Here is a 24364-nt window from a genome sequence, read left to right as displayed (position 1 = left end):
GCACAAAGCAAAAGAACCTCAAAGTCCCAGAGCATTCCATTTACTATTATATAAATAGCACTTCACATTTTTAAACTAAACATTGCTTTTGTTTGAAATGTATTTGTTTTCCTTAAAGATGCAATTTCAGCCAAGATAATACAAGAAAAAAAAAATCATGTTGCACTCAGCCTAAAAGTATAATAATAATAACAACAATAACAATAATTATTATAGTACAACTATTGTAAAGCATTCAGCTTGCCAACAATTTTGAGAGGCTTTTTTTCCAGATTAAGGAAAATGGTTCTCCTCCCACCTTCCACTCTTAGTCTCACCTATACAGTTAAGAGAGGTACATCCCTGATAACCCTAAATAAGAGCATCAGTTGCCTGGATTAGAGATAGATCTGAAGTAAGTGATTTAGAATTTTTGTGAGAGACTTAGTAGCACTGTAGTATCCAATAAGAAGGTTTGAGATTTTGGGGGTTGCATGTACAGTATTATTTACTTCTGAGGAGGACAAAATAAGATGATGATGAGGATGAGAGGAAGGAATCAAAGGGAGATATGTGTGTGATGCAATAATTTTTACAGGAAGCTAATAAAACGAGAAAGTAGGAGTGAAAACTCTGAAATCACAGTTGTTCATGGAGTGAAGGTTCAGGGGAAAAGAATGAGCTGGAATGAAGTCAGAGAATGTGTTTATTGGTGAAAAAAAAAATGAAACAGCAAAAAAAAGAGCTTATGAGGCACCCAGCAGAGATAAGGTTGAAAGAAATGTCTTGCCTCTCTATAGAAGTTTAGTAAAGTTAGTAAAAGCTTAGTAAAATGCACACATTGGGAGCAGCAGGACCAGTAACTTCTCCAAAGCAATAGCAGAAAAGACAACAGTGTTTTAAAGCTGGAGATTGAGGACAAGCAGAGTGAAATAGGGCTGTGACAAGAGATGCCACTCTGGGAACAATGCACTTGGTTACATTTGATCTTGTCTTAGTGCCCTTAAAGACAACTTCAGAGATGTTTGCTTCCATTAAACATAAAACCAGCTGCAAGTCAACGCTTTTTATTTTTACCAAGTGTCATTCCTTATTTATTTAATAAACTCTGTAGAGTGAAGTTTATTACTACAGTCAGTTGTGGGAGCTGCCTGATGAAGACAGAGAGTAAGAAGCACAAGTTCACTTGGAATTTCTCTTGAGCTTTCCAGAGTAGTACTTTCCAGAGTAGTACTTTCCAGAGTACATAAAAACAGCTATCCCAGTGCCAACAGAAAAGAGAGGACATTTGGGAAAACAGCCCAAGTCCTAGTAAACATGTATCTATTTGACTTCAGAGCTCATCCACTGCTATACTGGAGGTTCACATGTTAGAAACACAGTTTAACCGAGGATGCCAAAGCAAGAAAACTACAGTCTCTAGGTCGTTAGCAAGATATAACACTCTCCTATTCACTTCACAGAAACAGAAATTAATCCACTTTCTTTTTTGTTTTGGATGAGGAGATGAGATTGAGAACAGCAGAAAGAATCATGAATACCATTTCATGTTTCAGAAGTTCAAACACCTGCAAGTATGTAAAACACTGCCCTCACAGTTTGTATAGTGGGAAAGCCAGGGTTGGTGAAATAGCTGCTTGAGAAAGATCTTTGAGTTTTTATAATTCCAAACTGCTAAGGATCTGAACTAAGGATCAAACTGTGGGTATTTTACAAGACAGTTCTGCTACTGCTACCCTTTTAGCATGAATTATTTTCTGGGTGACCTTCTAAGTCATCCAAGAACTAAATACCACCTGTTAACTCTGTGTTTTCTATTCACTCTGCTTGATACAACACCGTAGATGACAAAGGCTCATTGAATTATGAGGTGGGACACAAGTGAAAGCTAAAGCTTAGACATATATTTAAGCTGTTGTATATCTACCTCTAAAAACTACCTGCCTGTATCATGCAAAATTTCCAAGCTTTATTCTACTTCCATGCAAACAGGTTTGATGCCAAACTAAGGTCCACACTTTCTGTGAATTTCTCATTTTTCTGTATTTCTGCTTCATGAAGTGATGTTTTCATGTCTGCTTGTAGAAAAAAAAAAAAGTCACATGCAATTTGTCATTGTGGGGGATTTACAGTAGGTCAAATTTATGATTAATCTGTTAGCCATTTAGTGATGGAAGTAAACAGATTTAATGAATCACATGAACTAACAGAAATGGACAGATTGTATCATTCAAATATCTACTAGGGTACAACATAACAGAAAAATAAACAAGTATTTTGGTTTCTCAAGCCAGTGAACATGATTCAGGAGAAGAAAGATGTATTATTGAAAAAAATAAAATCTCTATATGTACAGCCTTCAGATCTGTATTTCTAGGGAAATCAAATACTTGCTGTTGCTCTCCTAGGGGTAACTGATCCTAGGAAATTTCCTAAGAAATTAATTTCCTTAGAGAAATTCTCCATTAGGTAACACTTCAGAGATGACAATACAATAGCACAAAGATGAACACAGTTGTTAGGGGTGGGAAGAGGCTGCACTCCTATGTCACATCACTGTGGGTGGATGTCCTGCACAGGGTATCTTCACATGGGGATTTTTTTTGACAAAAGTCATCCTTTTCTCAGGCCTAGGACAACAAAAGAAGTAGCTCAAGGGAGAGCAGGAGCCTGTTCTATCCCTGGCTGCTGTGGCCAGGGCTCACCTTCAAGTCAGAGGCAAATTCTCCTAAGGCATTTATTCTAATTAAAAACAGTGAGGAAAACAGATGAATCAAAACTTTAGTTTAAAAATCCTACTGAAGACTTTGTTATAGGCTCAGGTCAGACTAAATTTCTGACTACCATACTAGACTCTCAGGGTCTCACCACCATCAACACTAGTTTCACTTCAAGTTGAATAAAGAGGCATTTCAGATATCTTTACTAACAGATTATGAATAGGCCAAAATAATAAACTCATCCTTCCCTCCCCAGGTTCTCAGGTAATCTCATCAGTGTGCAACTGAGAACAGAGACTGTCTTGAAGTAGAGACTATTAGAGCTAAAAGCACCTTCAATTTACCTGCAAGGCAATATCCTGACAACATCATTGGGCTTGTAGCCTTCGATACAAACAGCACAGTTATCAAAGTCTGGCTCAGTCTCCTACAGGAAAGAGAATATTCATCATATTCATTTTTTATTTTGTTAGCTAATCTCTTCATATAAGAGCCTATGTGACAAAGTAAAACAGTCACTGAAGCAGATTGGAAATCCAGTAACACATTTCAAAACTAGCAAGTCGGATTTTCTTACATTTCCAGCCGGAAACTTGCACTGGGAAGCATGCAGATTTAGTTAGCATGTAATGCTTTCAGAATTTTCTGCATCTTTAACCAAATCACCCTCTCTCCCCACTTGATTCCATCCGTAACTTGCTTACCAGCACTCCTCCCCCATCTGAAGAAGAAACACAGTAGTTAAATAAACAATTGTCATTTCTTTTCTGCCTCATCGTCCCAGAGGTCTGAAGGAATCCTTAGCACAGAGTTTCATTTAGTAACGAGCATTTTGAAAAATTACCTTATCACCTTTCCTGATCGTCCTGACTTGCAGCTTGCTGATTGCTTTCTTCGCAGCATCTCCAAGCCGGCGCTGCAATACAAAATTTGCTCTTAAGCAAAGAGCATCTCTTCATGCAGAAATCAAAACTTTTTCTCTCTAAGCTTCTTAATAATTTTAAGTATATGGAACAGGATAGTGTACAAATATAAACATAATAGTTCACAATAAGGGCACAGTAGGTGTGGTATACTGCAGCAGTGCATACCGATGTAGGTAACAAGTACATTATTTGAATATCCTACTTCTTCCCTCTCTTTTTTTAATGACACTTTAAAAAAAAAAAACTGGGCAGTTAGCAGAGTGAATGATGAACTTTATTCTTACATTGTTCCATAACTAGTTCATGATCTTCAGTAGGATGCAACCTCTGAAAGTTAATTGACCTGTTAATTTTAATCACAAAAACTCTGAATAATCTCTCCTGTCTTTTTTCCTGAAATACAGAGCTGCCTACCTTATCAAAATGAGGTGGAACCATCTGCATTTTCTTACAGGTAAAGCACTATCTAGTCTTGTAGTAACATCCTGTTCATACATAACCATTTGCTCATTCTTTGCCTTTCTATCATTCCCTCCAGTGGACCATAAAGTGATTACCATGTGACGTTTCTGACTGTCTGACTGTTCTCCCATATTTCCAAAACACTGTTATCATGCTGGCAAGGTCACAGCCACCAGGATTAAAGTATGTAATAACAGCCTGAAACAAAACACCCTGTCCTCAGACACTGAACATGGACATGTCCACTCCTTGCAAGAGGATGGGAACTGTGGGGCAGTTCACACAATCACTGCTCAGCACCCTGTGCCACGGAGCTTGTTCCTGTATCAGTGCTCCAAGGACTTGGCTGCTCACTTGTGCTAATCCAGCAACAAGACAGTCTGGAGAAAGACTCACAGGCTGGAAGCCTTTGGGAGGTCATGTACTCCCACCCCCTGCTCAAGGCTGGGTCAACTTCAAAGTCAGAGCTGTGTTAGTCAAGTTTTAAGTATCTCCAGGAAATGAGATTTCACAACCTCTGTGGAAAATCTGTACTAGTGCTTAACCAATCTCAGTCTTTTTTCTTCTCTAAACATATTAATGGAATTTCCCTTGCTGGTAATTTGTGACCACTACCCTGTGCACTTCCAGGAAGAGGCTGATTCTGACTCCTCTCTGACCAGCCTTTTTGTAGCTGGAAGTAGAGCCCTTCCTCCACCTCTGCTCCCCACTCAGAGGAGTGGTATGCTCCCTTCACCCCTCCTCAGATGCCATGTGCTTTTGCTTCCAGGTCATTCTGGTGACCCTCCTTTGTGCACTTGCCATTTGTTCTATGTCTCACACATGGTTTCATGCAGAAATGTCCACTCCAATGTCTTCTTTATAACAGTTTATGATATAGCATGTTCCAATTTCCCACTAATAAATGAGTTGAACTTTTCCTTTCACCTCCTCTCCCCAGTCACATTTCCAGCCATGTGTTGTTAGAGAGAACTTAGGGCCTTTGGTGACTCAGAAGACATTCAACTTTCTGAGCTAGGAAACTCCTGTGCCAGAGTTCAGAGGGGCCTGTCAGCAGGAAGGTTTCCAGCTGGAGGGGGTGAGAGCATGAGACCAAAAATGGATGGAAGCTTGAGGTAGTTTATAAACTGACCTAATCACCACAGAGATATGACCAGTAAATTACCACTTTGGTCAATTAAAATCACTGGATTAAATTTAGAGAGCAAGCTTATTGGATTGGAAAGGCTGACAAAATACCTGCAATGTTGAAAGCAGAGTGCAATTTCACATCTGGCTAAAGAGGTCAAAATAATCTTGGCTATCAGGAGATTTACATACGAGCTTTCCAGCAACTTAATTATTTAATGTGAAGGATTATCTTGTAGCTATAAAACATCTCTTTCTGTGGTCCATTTTTCTCACAGTCTCCCTCAAATAAAAGAATCAAATGAGAGTTGGAAACCTTTCTTGTTAGGTATTTGGTTCTTTAATGTAAATCAAAGACAGACTGATAGCATACGGCAAGACAAGAGCCATTATGCCATGCTTCAGAAAGTGCTTGTGATCCTTTTTTATCATTAGTATTACTTTAATGAATGAAATGTCTTAGTTCTATTTTGCACATTCTTGAAGGGAAAAGGACAAGATTAAAAACTCATGTACATCGTTGATCTGCTTGCTTTCATGTTTTCTTTCTCTTATCTATCATAAACAGATAAGTTCATAACATACATGTAAATGAGAGTAATTTAGTTCTTGAAAAGTCATACTTTCAAAGGATTCTCCCACTTGAATGCAAGGCATACTATCAATAACCAATGATTTTTCCTAAAAGATAAGAGGCATGAGAACAGTTTAAGGGTTTAAAGTGAGGCTTAGAGGTTTACAGCCATAAATCTCATAATCTCATTAGCAAGGCTACAACATTCAGTACTGGACTGGAAGGAGTTAAGCTTATCAGATGCAGAGGTCTAGAGGATGCACATTAAAAAGGAAGGACAGATCCATGGAAAGCAACACTTCCGTGTTCCTGAGAAAGTAAATGAGTGTAAATGCTGTGGAAGAGAAGTTACAGTAAGTGCTTCTCTCTTAACGGCCTTACTAAACGACCACCTTTGCAAGGAGATCACATTTTGCATTGTTCAGAATGAGACACATCACCAACATGAGGTATCAGACACATCTATCCACAGACAAAGTTTGCAGACTCCACCATGGGAAGCATCTTCCCAAATTGCTTCAAAGATTGACATCCCTATTCAGTGGACCAAAACACTCATTCCAAGCCACAGCCACCAGTCTTCCTTCTCAGATAAATGTTCCACATGCTGACAGTCACATACTAAAGATTAACTCAGGACACACAAGATCCTCCTCAACTCCAGTGCAATCTCTGCTTGCTTTGGCTTTCACTATTCTGCAAAACTTAAGGATACCAACCAGTTTCAAAATGACTTTGTAGAAAATTTCCTCTGAACAAGAAGCCAATGGAAAGAAGGTACATGGAAGAAATGTAAGTCTGGCACTGGAACATTATTCCCTCTTCATTTTCCCAAGTCATAAAGAATAAAAAGAGAACTCTATTATTACTGGTGAAATAGGAAATCTGACACACTGACAGGGTTGGTTTGTTGTTGCTGTTGTTTTTAAGTCTGTTGTTAAGTCTGGCTGTTACAGGACTGTAACATCAGGTCATACTTTGCTGAAATATCTCTGGAACTTGTCATGTAATTCAAAACTGCATCTAATTAGCTCTGCAATATCATGTTTCTTGATTTAAACATTTTCCACAGCCTTTTACAAACTCTCTCAACTCTCTCATCTTCAGGAGACCTCCAGGAACAAGCTGCTGAGGAAACAGATTTTCTTATACAAATTTATCCTCTTCATGTCAAAAGGATTCATTATCAGGGCAATCAGGTGACTTCCTGGACATCTTGTTAGGTGGGAAAAAAGGGGTTCAATCATGTGAATATTACTAACTATCTTCTACTTCCATATGTAAAGTACAGTTGTCTGTCTATCTAATTTTAAGAGGTACTCTTAAAAATTAAATGTATTAAAATAAAAATTGATACCTCAGTATGTTTGTAGCTGACACTCTGGCTATAGGTGCACAAGCCCATAGTAGAAGACAATTCTGTGCCCTACTACATTAATTCCCAGACAAGTTGGGATGAATAGGCCCTGGCATTCCGGAAGAATCTTTGAAATCCTGGTTCTCCACTCATCAAAATCAGGCACCTAATTAGAGTAAGCTGTGTCTTCCTTCTGGCATGTGAACTTAGATTTTGCATACATGATGAGGAAGAGTGGTGGCTGAAGATGTAGATGGATTATGTCCAGGTTTCATTTCACTGTGCAGTCACATGAAATTATTCCAGAAGAGTTTTCAGTCTTTCTAGCTCCCTCTCTCAATAGCTGGATTCATTGCTTTCTTGATGGATAACTAATCAGTTCGTTTTGGATTTCCTGCTTGCTCAGAAACTTACACCCAGAAAGAATGGAAGCAGACCTGGAAAGGAGAATCACCAGATAGAGAAGGACTAGACAAAAGTGTTTATGAGGCTTGACAAAAGGACACTACGATTTTATTGTGATCCCATCCTTGAACAACAAGAAAATGTGTCAAAGGAAAAAAAATCCAGAACTTGACGGAAAACAGAGAAGAACACTCATGGGAAGGGCAAGAGCAAGCTGAGCTCTTCTGAACTACCTACTTCATTATATGCCATAGCCAGGACTAAAAGAAACAAAACTAAAAAGCCACAGCAAACCATTAACACAAATCATAGTTTTGTTTGTATATTGCTACCATTTTTGATATGAAAAGAGCTAATAAAGAGACTAGATGTCAGACAAAACTGTAAGAAGAAAAGTGCATGAGGACTTTCTAGGTTGCCCCTTATTATTGTCCAGTTTTGCCCCCAAAATTAATAATATGTAATTACTTAGGAGGCATGCTTTCTAATTCTTCTGAAGAACAGAACTAGTATAATAACCAAATTATTAAAACCCCTCCATAGCACAACTGCTTGTGTACATGTTGGTCTCATTCAAACTTTGGAAAGAAAATACTGAAACGGATATATGTTTGAACATATAAACACATCAGTTTCAAACTATAACATATCACCTGAATGAGCTTCTTATTTTGCTGAGTTTCATGTTTATGTATGTCTATTTACATTGCTAAGCTGCCTGTATAATTAGTTGATTGAAAGCACACTTACACAAACAAATTAGGCATGCATGTGCTTTTGCAGACAAAGCATCTAAAAATTATCACAGCCGTTGCAGTCACAGTGAATCTGCTGCCAATGATGTTCAGATTCCAGCTGGGATAGTCTCATTCTTGCTATCCAAAATTTCAGACTGTATTTAAAAGGGAAATACATTCTTTCTGTTTGTAAACACAGAGCAGCTGCTCTCTGTCTCAGAGGATGACTGAATTTCAATGGGAGAAGGTGAGGGATTCCTACACGTCAAGTGTTTGTTACAGAGTGTGTAACTCTACACAATCTGTAGAAAAGCAGTGCTTTTCTCTACAAGATGATTATTCATACTCTGAGTTTTATCTTTCCTGCAGAATAAGCAAGGCAACCCTCCTGGCCCTGACAGTAATTTATTGAGGGTTCAGAAACCTCTCTGCATTACAGTGCATTTTTATTCCTGCAGTAATATGGTTATCTCTTCAGATTTCATAGACTGATAACATTTTCTACCGTACCATTAGAATGAAATGTAGAAGCTTCAGCTTCCCAGTTCTGCTGAGATAGTTGCATCCAGGCAATAAAATATGGAATTTATTATTATTGTTGCTATTATTATTCACTGCTGAACTAACATAAAGGTGGACAGTGCTTTATAAAACCACTGGTGCTGACTTCTTCTCAGCTGTATAGGCTTTTTATCTCTTTCAAGGGATTTAGGCAAGACGCCAAAACCAATAGCAGTGGTTTAATAACATTGGTGGCTATCACTACAGTGCTGTTCGGTGATCATTGTCAAATGAAGAGGGACATGCTTGTCTTTCTAGCCCAAGTCCCTTCTAAGGAAGCATTAAAGTGAGAATACTTTTTTTCCTTTCCTTTCTTCACTTATCATGAACACTTGCTTCACACTTATATACCTCATGGTGTTTAAGCCAGCATTTTGATCTCAATGCTCCTTAGTTAGACACATTGCTATGACATTTAGCTATATGTATATATCAAAACTTTCCACAAACAAACATTTTGTTTTGCATGAGAAAAAAACTCCATAGTATACATACACTATTAATTTCTTTTTTTCCTTGAATCCCATGTTTGTTGACAGAGTCTTGGCTTTTCCCAGCCACAGTCATTTTTATATTCCTATTCTTTTCAATTTCTTGGGTTTTCTTTTGGTTTTCTGTTTTTACTACACATGGACAATTTCTTTTACTTCTACAATAAATCCTGTGGTGATTTTTTTTAAACACAGTTACTCCAGCCCTGCTCACCTGATTTCTGTCTCTGGCATTTGCGTAGCGGAATCTCTGGATGTAGTAGAAGACCAGCCATGCCAAGGAGATGATCATCAGCACAATGAAGGAGATGGAGACAAACACCACCGAGGTCCGGCTGACGTACTTCTGCAGGTTGCGTGTCCCGATGGTTATGTACATCATCACAGTAATGTTCCTCTCCAGGAGGCTCACTATCTCTTTCCCTTTCGGTTCAGGGATCATTATTGCTACAACATCTTCTAAGCCTATCAGACAGAGAGAGAAAAGGAACCTGAAGTAAAACAAGTGATCACCAAAAGGCAATCATAGAATCACAGAGTACCCTGAGTTGGAAGGGACTCACAAAGATCACTGAAGTCCAACTCCTGGCCCTGCACAGGACATCCCAAGAATCCCACTAAGTGCCTGAGAACTTTGTCCAAATGCTTCTTGAACTCTGTCAGGCTTGGTTCTGTGACCACTTCCCTGGGGAACCTGTTCCAGTGCCCAACCACCCTTTGGATGAAAAATCTTTATTTAATATCCAACCTAAAGCTCTCCTGACACAACTGAATGCCATTTCTTTGGGTTCCATCGCTGCTCACTGGAGGGAAGAGATCAGTGCCTGCCACTCTGCTTCTCCTCCTGATGAAGTTATAACTGCAATGAGGTCTCCCCTCAGTCTCCTCCAGGCTGGACAAACCAAGTGGCCTCAGCCACTCCTCATACGGCTTTCCCTCAAGGCCTTCACTGTCCTCATGGCCCTCCTTTGGACCCTCTCTAATGGCTTAATGCCTGTTTTTTATTGTGGCACCCATAACTGCCCCCAGCACTCGAGGTGAGGCTGCCCCAGTGCAGAGCAGAGCGGGACAATCCCCTCCCTTGCCCACCTGGTGATGCTGTCCCTGATGCCCCCCAGGACAGGGTTGGCTCTCCTGGCTCCCAGGGCACTGCTGACTCACATTCAACTTTCCATAGACCAGAACCCTCTCCAGCTTCTAACTCCCCAGTCTGTACACCCAAGATTGCCCATTCTAGATGCAGAATTTGGCACTTGCCCTTCTTGAACTTCCTACAGTTGGTGTTTGCCCAGCCCTCTGATTTGTCCAGTTTGGCAAAACAGTAACAAGAAAGCTGTGCTTTCTTCTGCTCTTCTCTCCTGTTTACCAAGAGGGAAATCAGATGGACCTGGTGAAGGTTTCAACTGAAACCAGTTACACAGTGTGTTTCTACATATTAATCCTGGTGAGATACATAAAATGTGTTCCATGGGTTGACATAAACACAGATTTCTTAGCACTACTGAGGTTTATCTGGATGATACTGCTGTAAACACTGCAGAAAGAGAGGCACATGGCATCCAACACTCCATATACATTTATCACAGTCTGTTTTGCAGGGTCATGAGTCTGTCAGAGAAAGCCCTCCAAACTCTGCATTCAGATCAGAAACACTTTCAATCACAGATTCCCACATGGTTTCACAACCTGAATGTGCCAAAGCATCACTACTCTTGTACCAGGCTGGCAACCAAAGAGCAGCTCAACAGTTCCCAGTGGCTCCCCACAGCCCAAACCCATACAGAAATTTGGGACTTTTGCTGGGAGTTCAACTTTCCAACTGATACAAGTTTAAAGTCAAGAGCACTGTCTAATTCCACAAAAAAATTGCCTCTGCAGCCCAGATCAGCCCCTGATACAGTGTGCAGCATGGCCCTACAAGGATGCAAGTCAGCACAGCTGAGGCAGCAAAATCCTACTAATGGGATGAAGCAGGGACTTCCTATAGTCCTGCCAAGCCTTCTGTCATGACCCTGTGAAGTGGCCCTTCCACTGATATAGCTATCCTCGACTCCACACCAGTTTTCCTTTCTGTACAGCACTATTTGATGTTACTTGCATCACACACTGCTGAAACTGTTTTCTTTTCTTTACAATTTTATGTTCCCTGTATACATGAAATATATGGTCTGAAATTATCTGGGATTCACCAGGTTGTTAAATGCCTTTTATGGCCTCACAAATAAACTAACACTGCTTTAGAGTTTAATATTAGGGATATTCTGTCCTTTCACTTCACGAAACAAGCACATAGACTATTTTTACACCTAAACTATGTTTTGCAATACCCAACTGTTCTAAGTAGCTAAGGACAGAGAGGGTGTATTATAATGTAAAAATGTGCTAGGAACAACAGCAAATGAATTTATAATGATCTGGCATTTAGAAAGGTACAAACTGGGGGTGTCTGAACTCAAAGAGCTATGCTGGGGTGGGGCCTCAGAATTTCAGATGAAATCCCAGGAAACTGGCTGACATGTTGCTAATCCCATGGCTATCTGTATTTTGACTGTGTCAGGAGGAGAATGCACTGCATTCATAGGGACATTCATGGAGATGGGAAGGGATCACTCGGCCACAACTGGAGGCACAGGAGGGTGACTTGCATTTTCAACAGCATCCCTCTCCCTCCAAGCTTGTATCCAATGTGAGTTTCAGCAGTGCAGCACTGTATCCTAGTCTACAAAGTCCAGCTCAGACATTTCTTCACTAAAAACTCCTAGGAGGTATAAATAGCATATAAAATTTATACCTCCTAGCATATAAATGCTAGGAAGTATAAACAACAGGTTTTCAAATGGATTTGGATGCTGAAGGCCATGAGGTGTTTGGCAGGACTTTGGATATATGCAGGGGAGTGGTGTTCAGCAGAAAACACTAATTGTGGTGGAAACTTTATAAGATTCTGCTTGGGTGCCTTGATCAACCGGATGTACTGAAATAGGTGTGGCAGACTGCTGCTACTCACAGAAATCTACTGTGAAGCTGGGAACAGAACCCCCCTCTCTCAAGTCTCAGAGCAGAAATGCAAAGACCACCCCTCTTCCTCTCATGATGCTTTCCATCATAACATTTCCCTGATTATGAACAGGTCAGTCAATGAATAGAGGGGATCAACAGCTTAGCTGTGTCAGGAATTCCACAATTGGAAACTCTTTTAAAAAGCATTATTGTTTTTCAGCTTTATTCAGTTATTCCCCTTTATTTTTATCTACCAAGAGTCCACCACCAGTAAGATAAATCTGGCTTTGCAACTCTTCTAATACATATTTATTACAAAAGGTTAATGCAACCATTACCCTATTGGACTAAGGAGAATTTGCCAAGTCTCAAAGTGGCTGAGAAGGGCACTGGTGCCATGCCAGTAATTTTCATGCAGTCCAAAAGAAAAATTGTCTGGAGCAGGGCTTAGCTGGCCACATGGCTTCCTTTGTTCTTTTCCTTGTCTTTTAAAAAAAATAAAAAAATTAAATTCATTCTACAGGAAAACAAAAGCACCAATCTCACGTATACCCAAAAAGAACCCACAGTGAAAAATTCCACAGCCAAAAGTACTGAATTTAATCAACTGCCCTCAAAAGCCACCACTCTGTCCAGCTGACTTATCCAGTACTGATCTTTAACATCGTCAGTACAACCTAGAACACTACATGGAAATCACATGAAAGCTTATAAAAATGGAGATCGAGACAAACCCATTTCCATAGGTAGTATCTTAACTATTTAATTATCTTGAATCTTGCATGTCTTAAAAAACTTTAACAATGTGTTTAATTATGTTCAATTAAGTTATAGTTTATTATGTTTAATATAACTTTAATATATTTCTGGACACAGGACACTAAGCAAATTGCCATGGATATATACTAAATAAAACTATTTTGGAATGCAAAGTAGAAGACACTGTTATTCCAAGAGGAATGCAGCTTCTTTTATTTATTCAAACTCTTAATATTTTAAAATTTAAGGCTACCTGGTTATTTTCTTGGAAAACATTACCACTTGTAATGAAGCATTGTTGGAAAAAATAATGAAAGCAGTAACAAATAATAATCAGTTGGTTTTTTAAAAAATGTTTTACTGAGTTTGTAATTCCTCCAAGACATTATAGAGAATGCTATTTATTTATCAATCATGTTATTAATCTCAAATTATATGAGATAATGTTCATTATTAGGAAGAGAATAAAAAAAAAGAAAGCAATTTATTTATCTTTTCTCTCTTTTTGAATGAAATATTTGTATTATCTCAGTTTCACATAAGCTCCAACATACATCAGAAGTATGCAAATTAAAGAAGGGAAATAATGTCATGAGACATCAGTGTTAGAGGTGCATTTTTATGCCCAAGTACACATTTGTTCAACAGATTCAAAAAAGGGAAAGGATCTAGTAATGTGTACTGATGCTTCCCTAGCAAGTTAAATGCTACCACTGCCTTTCATTAAACACACCCACAGTCGGAACTGTATTTTGTGGCATTCCTGTTCCCTAACATGTTTCCTTTCTTTTTCCGGCCAACATTAACGCAGAGTTTGACATGAATTTTTAAGCAGCTGTCAGGATGAATCAGAGATTCATAAATCAAAGGTATTCAGGCTGCAGTGAATGGATTTTCTTTTTCTTTTTCTTTTTCTTTTTTTTTTTTTTGCCAAGGAAACATTTAATGTATCAGTGTTCTCTCCTAATGAGCAAATAACCAAACAAGTAAGGTAGAAATTACAGGCATTTGGGATTATTTAAGTAATTTTAACTTGCTGAAGTGTATCTGTATTATTATTTCTGGGTGGAGAAAATGCATGCTTTGGACAAAGATCCAGAAGACCCTCTCCTATGGAAATACATTTCAGCATGTATGGTTTCATGCAAAACCATCTATTCACTAGTGACAGAGGAAATCAAAAACTTCAGTGCACTAACAGTGACTTTTGTAGAAGAAATGAACAGGTTTTACATCCAGATGTACATAAATGCTACACCTTGGCTGCAAGCTGTGCTTACAAACATATGATATTGATTTCCAAGACATAAATGAAGATTTGTCTTATATTGTAGATCAAAATCAAGTAGTAAAGGGTTTAGTTTGACAGATTTTCCAAGTGAAAATCCAAACAATGTTTTGAGTTTAGAAATTGCCCTGACAGTGTTCAATCTGGCTCAGAGCCCAGAAACAGAGACCTTACAGGAAGGTGCAAGAGCCTAAGCAACTCTTCCTTACTTCTTGAAGAAATTATTTTGTTTTTAGGAATCCATTTCAGTAACCAGTAGCTATTGTAAAGAAGCAAAACAGACAAATATAACCAATTCCATGTCCTACTCAGGCTCAGCCCACAGTCCGTGCCAGCCCCTGGCAGTGTCAGGGAATTCAGTGGTGGTGCTGGCATTGGTGGTGATGCTTCCAGGGAGCTCAGCAGTGCTCACTCTGCATAAGGACTCACTGTGCTGCCAACCACAGAGCTCTCCTGACACAGCTTGTGCTGCTGCCTACATCCTTGTGAATGGATTTTACACTACAGTCTGGATGATGAGTAACATTTTAAAGCTAATTCGGAGCAAAGAACAGACATTTGTTAAAAAATACTATTTTTTTCCCTCCAGAACAGCAACTCAGCTGAAAAATTACTGCTGAAGAGAATGAAGAGGACTCCATGGTGATGGTGCTGTGGTGATTGTCTAAACTATAGCCAAGAATGGTCTGTTTAGTCATCAGAAGATACTACCTTCTGTTGGAGATTTTGCTCCCTTTAAAAAGGGTATTGCTTTATATTTGTGTTTGGTTTCCTTCCAATGAAGTTACATGAGAAATGGTACATAGGTTAATGAGAATGCCATGTAAATTGCCCTAATATCATAGAATCATAGAAAAGTTTGGGTTGGAAAGGATCTTAAAGATCACGTAGTTCCAACCTCCTTGCCTTGAGCAGGGATGCCATTCATTAGATCAGGTTGCTCAGGGCCCCATCCAAGCTGGACTTGAACTACTATCTTTATAATTGTAACAAGGATTCCAGGTCTTTAAGACCATCCACTGAAAGCTCAGTCTCGGTTCTTCTATTCAGTATGGTGCAATTATAAATTGATCAGAATAACAGCTGCTACCTGTTTTTCTCCTTAGAAAAACCCAACAATTTAGCCTTACATTATGTTTTTGTGAACTCAGAAAGTACATTTGAAAATCAAATTTTCAAAAACCTGATTTCTGAGCTTCACCCAATTTGGGGAAGAAGAAGCATAATATTGTTTAAACAATGTCCTAGACAAATTATGTAGGCAAATGAGGAAACATTACATTACTGGTAAGAAATGAAAGCGGTTAAAAGGACTGTTCCCTGCAGAAACCTTTTCCTACAAGGCATTCAAGGCATTGGTCTCAAATTGAAGTATTAATAAATAATACTGTAGGAAAAACATTGGCAGGAGAAGGGTGATATACAGTACATGGCAGTAATACACAGTCAACACATGTGTCACAGGTGAATGACTACACAGTGTCATCTATAATCTCTTACATGAACTGTCTCAATGCCAGAGGACTAGAAAGGACACCAATTTCTAATGAGATTTCATGACAGATATGGGCAGCTACAGATCAGCTTGTCCAGAGTTATTCAGTGAGATTTCCCACCTAGGACGCTTAAGCCAAAAAGGCGGTTTTGAGTAAAATAGGAAGGGCCTCACATGAGAACATGAGGGGTTAAAACACAGATCTAGGAGTTCTAAACATCCAAGAGCAACTAGGTACAAAAACCATCTAGGGATCACAAACTTCTGAAGGCTGGGAGGGCCATTCCAGAAAGGCAGGATTCAATGTTTATACCCTGTGCTTATTCTCTTCCCCAAGCAGCTGCTCTGCACTATTATGAGAAACACCATCTGAGACAGACGAACCTTAGGTCTCAAACCATAGTTTTGTTTTCACATTAACTGGGAACTGAAAGTTTTAACTCCCATGGAGAGAAGAAAGATGAATTCAAGTCAGAGGTCTGATTACACCAAGAAGTCTCTGTCTAAGCCAAAATAGGGATACCATACCTGTTTCTGAGACCAGTGATGAACAAGGAAGTACTAGGGCTGAGGCAGTTGGTGCCTCTTGCTTTTCAAAGCCTCAGTGAGGGACTGACCCAAGGCAGAAGGGTGCATTTCTGATGTAGAGGCAGGAGGGTGGGCTGCTGGCTTTGAGCTCTGCACCACATATATGAACACCAAATGCCCAGCTTCCCCCACAGGGGTATGAACACAGCATAAAGCAGAGGAAAGAAGCAGCAATACGTGAGGTGACTGCATCCTCCATCAACCCTCATGCATTTGGGTCCTGCAGATGGGCCTGGCCACCTCTTCTCTGAGTCCCTATTGCAGAAAGATGTCACGAAGGGCAAGGGACTGGGGAGGTTTTAGGTAGGATTTCAGCCCACAGTGTGAGAAAGCAGCACAGTAGGATGCAGAAGTCTTTGTCCATCCACTTCTGCAATCCACAGGCACTGCCATCCCCTAGGTACACCCATGCAGCAGCCTCTCTGCTCTCACACCCTGTTGCATGGAGGAGAGATGCCAACAGAACAGCAATGCAGGAATGCCACTGTTCTCTGTTCCCACTGCTAAAACTGAGACTCACCAGGTAGGCAGAGTTAATGCCCTTCCACCATGTCCAGCCTGAGAAGAAAAAACTGCAGGGGAAGGCCTGCAGCAAAGACATCCTAGCAGCACATAGCCCTGTTTATGTGAATATCCAGCAACTGAAGTTATCAGAACACAAGACTTCACCATATAGTATTTTAAATTTTTTTTTAGCTTTAGAGCCCTTGCTTTGTGATGATGTGGATGTTTTCATCTTCTTCCACCCATATTTCTAATTTGTTTTCCTTATCTGCTATAAAACAGATAGATATTTCCTTCAACTTACCCTCTCATTCATTTCCCATTTCTCCTTGGCCCTGCTAGCACTCACCTTGGTCCTCTGCCCATCTACCAAAACATTTAACTATAAATCAGGTTTCCTTTAAAAGGCAAATGCAGCAACCATGGAGAGAACAGTGATAATTTTTCCCTACAGCACTTTTCCAATTTGCAAAAGAAGGAAATTAGGAAATTCTTCTACACAAACTATTTTTTTCTTAGACGATCTTATTTCTATGAAACACTTACCATTGCAGAAGCACAAGTATCTACTATGATAAGTAAGGTGTAGAGAAAAAAAGATGGACTGATGTAAATGACTTACTACAGTATATAAGTAAGGGATACAGAAGTTTTCTATTCTGTCCTGAATTCGACAACAACAACCTCCAGCAGAGCTATTCTTGGTTCATTTCTTTTGATGATAAATCCAGGAAAGGCAAGATGCTTCTGACTGTGATCTTTCCAGTGAAAAGCAGCTTCGGATACTTTATTGCTGTCTAGGGACTAAGAAATTTCTGTTCATGTTTTCGTAATCAATGCTGATCTTGACAAGGCTGTAAGAGCTCAGAATATATTGACTTTCTCTAAATTTTATGCAGCAACTGCAGCAAAGGAAAAGTAAGTAAACAGCTACAAAGCTCACAAAATCAAATTCAGCATGATAGATGCTTTTTTCCTGGGTTTCTTTCCTACAGTGTCAACTCATCAGTCTGCTGAACTAACCAATGCGAATGAACCAATGTACTTTCATACTTAATTACAGAAAACAGCCTGTTCTTCAAGAGGTTTTCTTACATCCCAACCTAAGGTACAAATTGTCAAGACACCATTACCCTAACCAGGATAGTACTTCATTATAATTGCTAAACCTTTGTACTGAAGACCTCCCTAGAATTTTACCTTGGTTTCTAAATGATATATATATATACTGCTGATGGCATATGCCACTTGTTTTCTGTATTGGAATTTGCACTGGGATGCTTATGGGTTTTTTTTATGTACCAGGAGACCACACAGACTCCTTCATGAAGGCTTTACAGCTCAGTTATGCTCCAGCTCAGAACAAATATGCTACAGGGATAATTTATTAGTAAAATACAACCTTTTCAGAGTTCTGGCAAAACACACCCACTGTCTAAAGCAGAAGCTGCTTTGCTTTCTTCAGTGGAATTGTGCCAAAAGAAAATATGCCTTAAATAGCATCTTCTGTAGTCAGGGTAGAGTACAATGCAAACACAAACCAGTTAATGTGTCTGGTACTCTCGGAAGGGTGTAAATATATATTCTCTACACAGCAAAAATGCTGCTGTTATTATGGAGATTAATCATTATTGCTACGTGCATTCTTACGAAGATTTTAATCTAAACTTAATACACAGAATTGGTGGTTCTTTTATGTACTGACCAATCCTGCCCACTTACTCAAAACACAAGAGAAATTGTTAAAAAAATATTAGTGACATATGCTAAATAAACAACATTTTCCCCTGGAGAGTTGAGAATTATTAGAAAATTTCCAAGCCATTAAAAGAGGAAAAAAGAAAAGAAGGCATGTATGCAAAAACATAATTTCAACAAAAACGCCTGAGTTCCAATCACTGATTCTCATCACTGGTCCAAAGGTTCTAAGTGTATCAGTTCTCAGGGCAAGTCCAACCAGTTTCAAAGGTGCTGTAGCACCTGCAGGCTGGTGAGGGTTCTCCCAGCACCTCCTAGACACAGCAGGTCCCTCCACCAGTTAGCAGAGCCATGTCAGCACTCTAATTATTGTGCAGGAACAGCTTAAGTCTACCCCAGCTTCCCTTTGATCCCCACTTCCCCAGTGACTCAAGAATGGAACACCATGGGCTGCAGACTGGAGATAAGAGAAGAAGGGATGCTGTCTCCTGCTTGGAGAAGCAGGACTATGAACATCTTCCTCCTGCACCACCAAACCAGCCAGTCAGAGCAGCTTTGCACGGCATGTGCTTTTCTCTTCCAGAGATGAATGAAAATCCCCAGACCAAGAGACTCAGACTACTCTGGTTGAAGCCATACACAGCTCTGATGGCACTGTGTGGGCTTGAGTGGTTTGTTGTTCAATTGCACAGACTGAAAGAGTAAAGAGCTAGGAAAGAGAATGGCACATCTGCTGTGGCATTAGGCAACACTGCTGGGCATACTCTAATTCAAGTGACCCTGAATTGCTGGACAAGAAACAGACTCAGAGCAACAATCCAGAAATTTCTTAAAATTTCTTCAGGGAATTTCCTCTTTCCTCATTCAGGGAAAACTTCCCCAGAGGTGCAAAAACTGCTTTTATCAGTGTGTGATTAGAACAATGAATTAAAATGGAGCAAAAAGAGAGAAAAGAGGGAAAATGAATGGCAAAAAGCAAAACAAAAGGATAAATAAGTCACATCCCAGGCAAAAGGTGAGGAACACATGAGCAGAGTAAAATAAGCCAAAGCTGAGACAGCATATCAACAGCACACTTCCAAACCCTCCAGTGTCATTAGATTTGTTTTATAAATCCATGTTGTGGTATTGGCTTTCACAAGTATTAGGATGAATATTATATGTTATATGTTTTTTGTTTATGTCTGTACTTTTTCTCTTGTTAGCAAGTTTTAGGCGTAGAGGAATTCCAAACGTTAGAGCTATGCCCCTCTGCACAAAGCAAGATAACCCCAGAGGGCAAAGACAGCGGGGTCCAAGCTGTTATCAGCGGAAGGACAATGGAGCCCAGACTGTTTTCAGCAGCAGGACGAGGAAGCCCAGACTGTTATCAGCACTGACTGCTTGCAGAGAAAGAAAATCCAGCCCAAACAAAATGATGATCAGAAGAAATAAAAATCTATGGAGCATGCTCTAAAAAGGCGAAACCAGGGAGTGACCATGCAAAATACTTCTTAGAAAAGTTTGAATATGCATTAAACCCTCACAGCAGGAGGGGATAAAAAGGATGTTCCAAAGATATCAGGTGTGTTCCTGGCAACGCGCCAGGGCACCCGGCTATTTCAACCCTTTGCTTTATTTTCTTTGTCTCCTAATTGTCTTTTTGTTTATATTAATTTTTTTATTATTTATGAAGAGAGTGAACCTCATTTTTCACAGCCTGGGGGCTCATCCGGGATAAGCACCTCACCTCTAGGACCACCGGAGACCCTGAGCAGGGAATCAGGCGCGCCCCTGCTGAGTTCAGCAGACCCCTGCTCCGTTTCTCCTAGTGTGGGCCGGCGGCTGCAGGTGAAAACCCCGAGGACAAGAAGGAGAGAAATAAAGCAAAGGAAAGGGAAAAGGCTCCCTAAACCACAGTATTTGGCTCCATAATACTTGTGCACAAAGACCCAAAGAAGAAAAAGGATTGTAAGTAATCTTTGGGGTAGTGGGAAGGGGGGTTGCAAGATACCCCCGGGGTTACTGGGACTGGGTCTCAGGGGAGGGTTTAGCCCCTTGGGAAAGTGAGACGAAGGTTTTCCAAAGGTTTCCACTGGGAAAACAGGGTAAAATGTGGATTCTCTAAAACTTTGTCAAGCTGAGGATTAAATCCAAGAAAATTGGACTTAAAACAGCCAAATTGAGGAATAATCCAAGAAACCTGGAATATTTGAGATATTATAAAGCCCATGGGTGGATATTAACAAGCAACTGAGAAGTAAAGAGCACTTTATTGTCTTGCTGTGACTGAGTGAAGTTGAGTGAAACAGATGGGAGGATGAGTAAATAGATACATGTGATTGTTGCTTTAAAGTTTGTTTTTGGGGAAGAAGTGAATTGTATTGTGTTGTTAAAGAGGAAAGATTTTCTGTGCTGTGCTGGAGTGAGAGTGAACACAGGTCGATGCTTCCACAGGGACTGGATCACGGTGGGGACACATGGAGTGATTCTCTTCCTCCCTGCAAGCTCCTGTTTTGGAGCCCCAGAGTGGCAAACCGGAGCTGTGACTTGTAGTCCAGGAGCTGCGGGAGCGTTGCCTCAAATCGGTTCTCAGCAGGATGGTGGCTCTGGTCTCAGAGCAGAGTCAAGGTTGTCTTTAGTGGTGATCCCCTTCCCCCCGGCACTTCTCCTCCACCCCAGACAATGGGAGCTGCTTGTGTGGGAGGGGTCGCATTAGTGAGCTGGTATGTGATTCAGCATTTGAAGTTTTTTTTTAGAAGTTTTTTTTTGCCCCACTGTGGTGGCGGTGAAAGGTTTTTCTGGGAGATGGTGCTCCCAGAGCTACTCTCCATCGAGCTATTGAGACAGGGTGACGGGTTAGCCTCAGAAGTGCAGGAGGACTCCTGGAGCTCCGGCTGGCAGTGAGTCAGGCTGGACTCTGATGAAGTCAGGGCATGGGGGGTGCCCTGGGGGAATGAGTTCAGCTCGCCCCTCTTGAGTGGGGTGAGAGCAGAGGCCGTCTAGGTCTTGGTGCCCCTGGATTGTTTAAACTCATTTGGAGCTCTCTCAAGCCGCAGAGCTGTGTCTAGGTTGTTCTGGTGGCTGCAGGCAGACTGGATTGAACCACAGATGCTGGTTTGGGTTCCCTGCTCCAGGCACAGGGGGATCAGAGGAGCTCTCAGTAACTCCTGGAACCTCCTGAAGCTGTGAAACAGCTGTGAAACAGGCCGGGAACATGCCCAATGGTGAGGGAGTTGGAGACCCAAGTTTTCTATGCCGAAGTCTTGTGAAGCCTTAGGCACATTTAGTTCTGTGATTCCGGGAGTGAGGACTGGTGTCGGACTGTTTCAGAGAGCTTTTTCTTGGCCAGATGTGTGAGTGAGATACGGAATAGTACTGGCGTACAGTATTAGCTCCAAACTGAGGGCTACAGCTGCAAGCTCTTGTTTTCCCGGGTTCTGAGAGAATTCCCTGTGTGATTGTGCTGTGGGCTTCTGCAGTAGTAGGCTGTGTCTGTGCTTAAAATTTGGGATTTCAGGATGAGCAGCGAAGTTTGGAGAAGGGCTTGGAAGGATTCCAAGAAATGCATCCTGGAGAAAGTGGAAAAAGAAGTAAGTTCTGTTTGTTTTTTCTTGGGTGACTGCAGTATTTGTTTTGTAGAGAAACAAACCCATTTCTTACCATGCTTTCCAATTCCTTCACTTTAGTGAATATCATAGGATTCTGTGGTTGATTTTATTTTTAGAGGTAGGTTACAGGTGAAAACTTATCAGTCTGTCAATAAGTGTTAGAGCTGTTAACCCTAATGTTGTTTGTGTCCCGTGCTGATAGGCACAGCCCACAGTTCTTAACATCAGAACTTGGTGCCAGCACTAAAAGAAAAACACTGTGGATGATTGTAAATCTCTTTACTGATGCTAAAAAATTATTTGGTCTCTCTTTTCATAGGCAATGCTGATCATCTCTCTGATGATTGCTAAAGAGTTATTGTGATGGTGTGTTTAGCTGATGATCATGCTCAGAACTGCCATGATTTCCAGTTCTCTTGAATTTACTAGGGGAATGCACATGTTTCTGGAAGTGCTTGTGTTGTTTTGTAGCTGTGCTTATTACAGAACCAGAAACGGACCCAGTTAAAAGATTATAATTGGAATTGTTAATGTTTTGATTTAAGAAGGGAATTGTGGAGACTCTAAACTTGGTCTGTTTTAATAAGTACATGTGTTAATTTAGAGATGAGTCTTATTTTGTGAGAGTTTGAAAACAACTGTATAACTGGTTCCTGCTATAGATTGCTCATAGTATATAAGCTGCAAGTACTGTTGAAATATAAATGTATTGTCAGAAACTTGTCAGTGTATCTAAATGCCTGTAAGAATAAAAGACCTGATCATGTAATGAGAAAAGTTACACTAGAGATTATTCAAGTTAAGCAGCTGTGTGAGGATAGACTCCTTTGTACTTGTAGAAGTAAAATTTGAGAAGAATGATGACTAAGCTGTGTTCTCATTTCTAGCTTAACTAAAAATCTGTTCAAAAGAATGGAAACGGTAACTGCAGGTTTGTTTTGGTTAATAAAGGTAACTGACTGGTTAACTAGTCTCTCCAGCCTTTCTGCAAGAATCATCTGTTCTACATTGAGTGAGAGTTGTATATAGAGCCTTTTATAACTTTATAACTTTAGGAGATGTTTGACTGCTTTTGTGCAGGGTGGCTGTAGCAGGACCCGGTCCATGTGACTGGTGAACGGCGGAGCCCGGCGTGGTGGTTTCTGGTCCTCTCCCACCCGATGGGAAGGGTACGGGGTGAGGTTCGTGAGGAGCGCTGTGGGCTCCGGGCTCTGCCCCTCGGCTGTGGTGGGAGCTGAGTGCGTTTGAACATGCCAGTCCTATGTGTGTAGGGACGGCGCAGTGGGGAGAGACGGAGCACGGGCTTTGCCCCCAGGGTTTGCACGCAGGTGGTGGCCTATGGGCCCCTGCAGAGCGAGCTGCTGAATAGAGCCTGTTTGGCCCAGAGCTGCAGCAGCAGTGGGTGGGGGGAGCGAGAGACAGCCTGAAAAGCTGCTGTGAATAGGAAAACAAACAAAACAAAAACTGAGAAACAAACCAGTACATGATAAGACCAAAGCAAAAGTAGTCTTTCTCGCTAAATTCTGAAAACTTCGTCAAGGTGTTTAATTTCTTCAAGCAAGACTTCTTTTTCTGTTTTTTTCCTTTCTTTCTTTTACTCTTGTTAAAAAGAAGGTGTTTTTGTTCTAAGAAACTGTTAGAAGAAGAAGTTTGTGAAGCTAAATAAGTAAATATTAACCAGAGAGTAAAAAGGCAATAAATGTGATTTATCTTAAGTCAGGACTAACCTGGCCTTTCTTGTTTAACTAATTTGAACACACAGAAGGAGATTGGCTCCTATGTTTACTGTTAAATTTTGTTTAACCCAAGAGTTTTTAAAGAATACTGATGGAATATTTTGATGTGATGTTTTCACTTTCCCTGTGTTACCAAGTCCTTTTCAGGTACTACTGATAACTAAGGCAGCGAGGCTGCAATCTGGACCAAAGAGTGAAGTTGGATTCACACCAATAAGATCAAAAGACCTGAGGACTGGACTGTAACACCCAAACTGAGTGATACCAAATGGACTCTTTAGCAGAGACCGGGTGGTAATGAACTGAAACAATCCAAATGATCCAAGGAATGAGCTAAGAATCATGCCTAACTGGGAAGTAAGACCA

The 24364-nt window shown here is 40.5% G+C and overlaps 1 protein-coding gene across 2 annotated transcripts in view; it reads right to left on the bottom strand.

The window, feature by feature from the left end:
- RNF150 (ring finger protein 150) overlaps positions 1 to 24364 on the bottom strand; it is a 123146-nt gene that overhangs the window by 40261 nt on the left and 58521 nt on the right. For both annotated transcript variants that reach the window (XM_086889801.1, XM_086889800.1), the window contains exons 2-4: positions 9555 to 9805; positions 3544 to 3615; positions 3044 to 3126 (exon numbers count right to left, since the gene is read on the bottom strand). In XM_086889801.1, coding sequence (XP_086745927.1) covers positions 3044 to 3126; positions 3544 to 3615; positions 9555 to 9805 — 406 coding nt within the window. The remainder of the gene's footprint in view (positions 1 to 3043; positions 3127 to 3543; positions 3616 to 9554; positions 9806 to 24364) is intronic.

Source organism: Cyanistes caeruleus, chromosome 5, assembly GCF_971803275.1.
Source record: "Cyanistes caeruleus chromosome 5, bCyaCae1.hap1.1, whole genome shotgun sequence".
Taxonomy (NCBI): Eukaryota; Metazoa; Chordata; class Aves; order Passeriformes; family Paridae; genus Cyanistes; species Cyanistes caeruleus.
The sequence above is the reverse complement of the archived record's forward strand: the minus strand, read 5'-3'. Positions and strand labels throughout refer to the sequence as shown.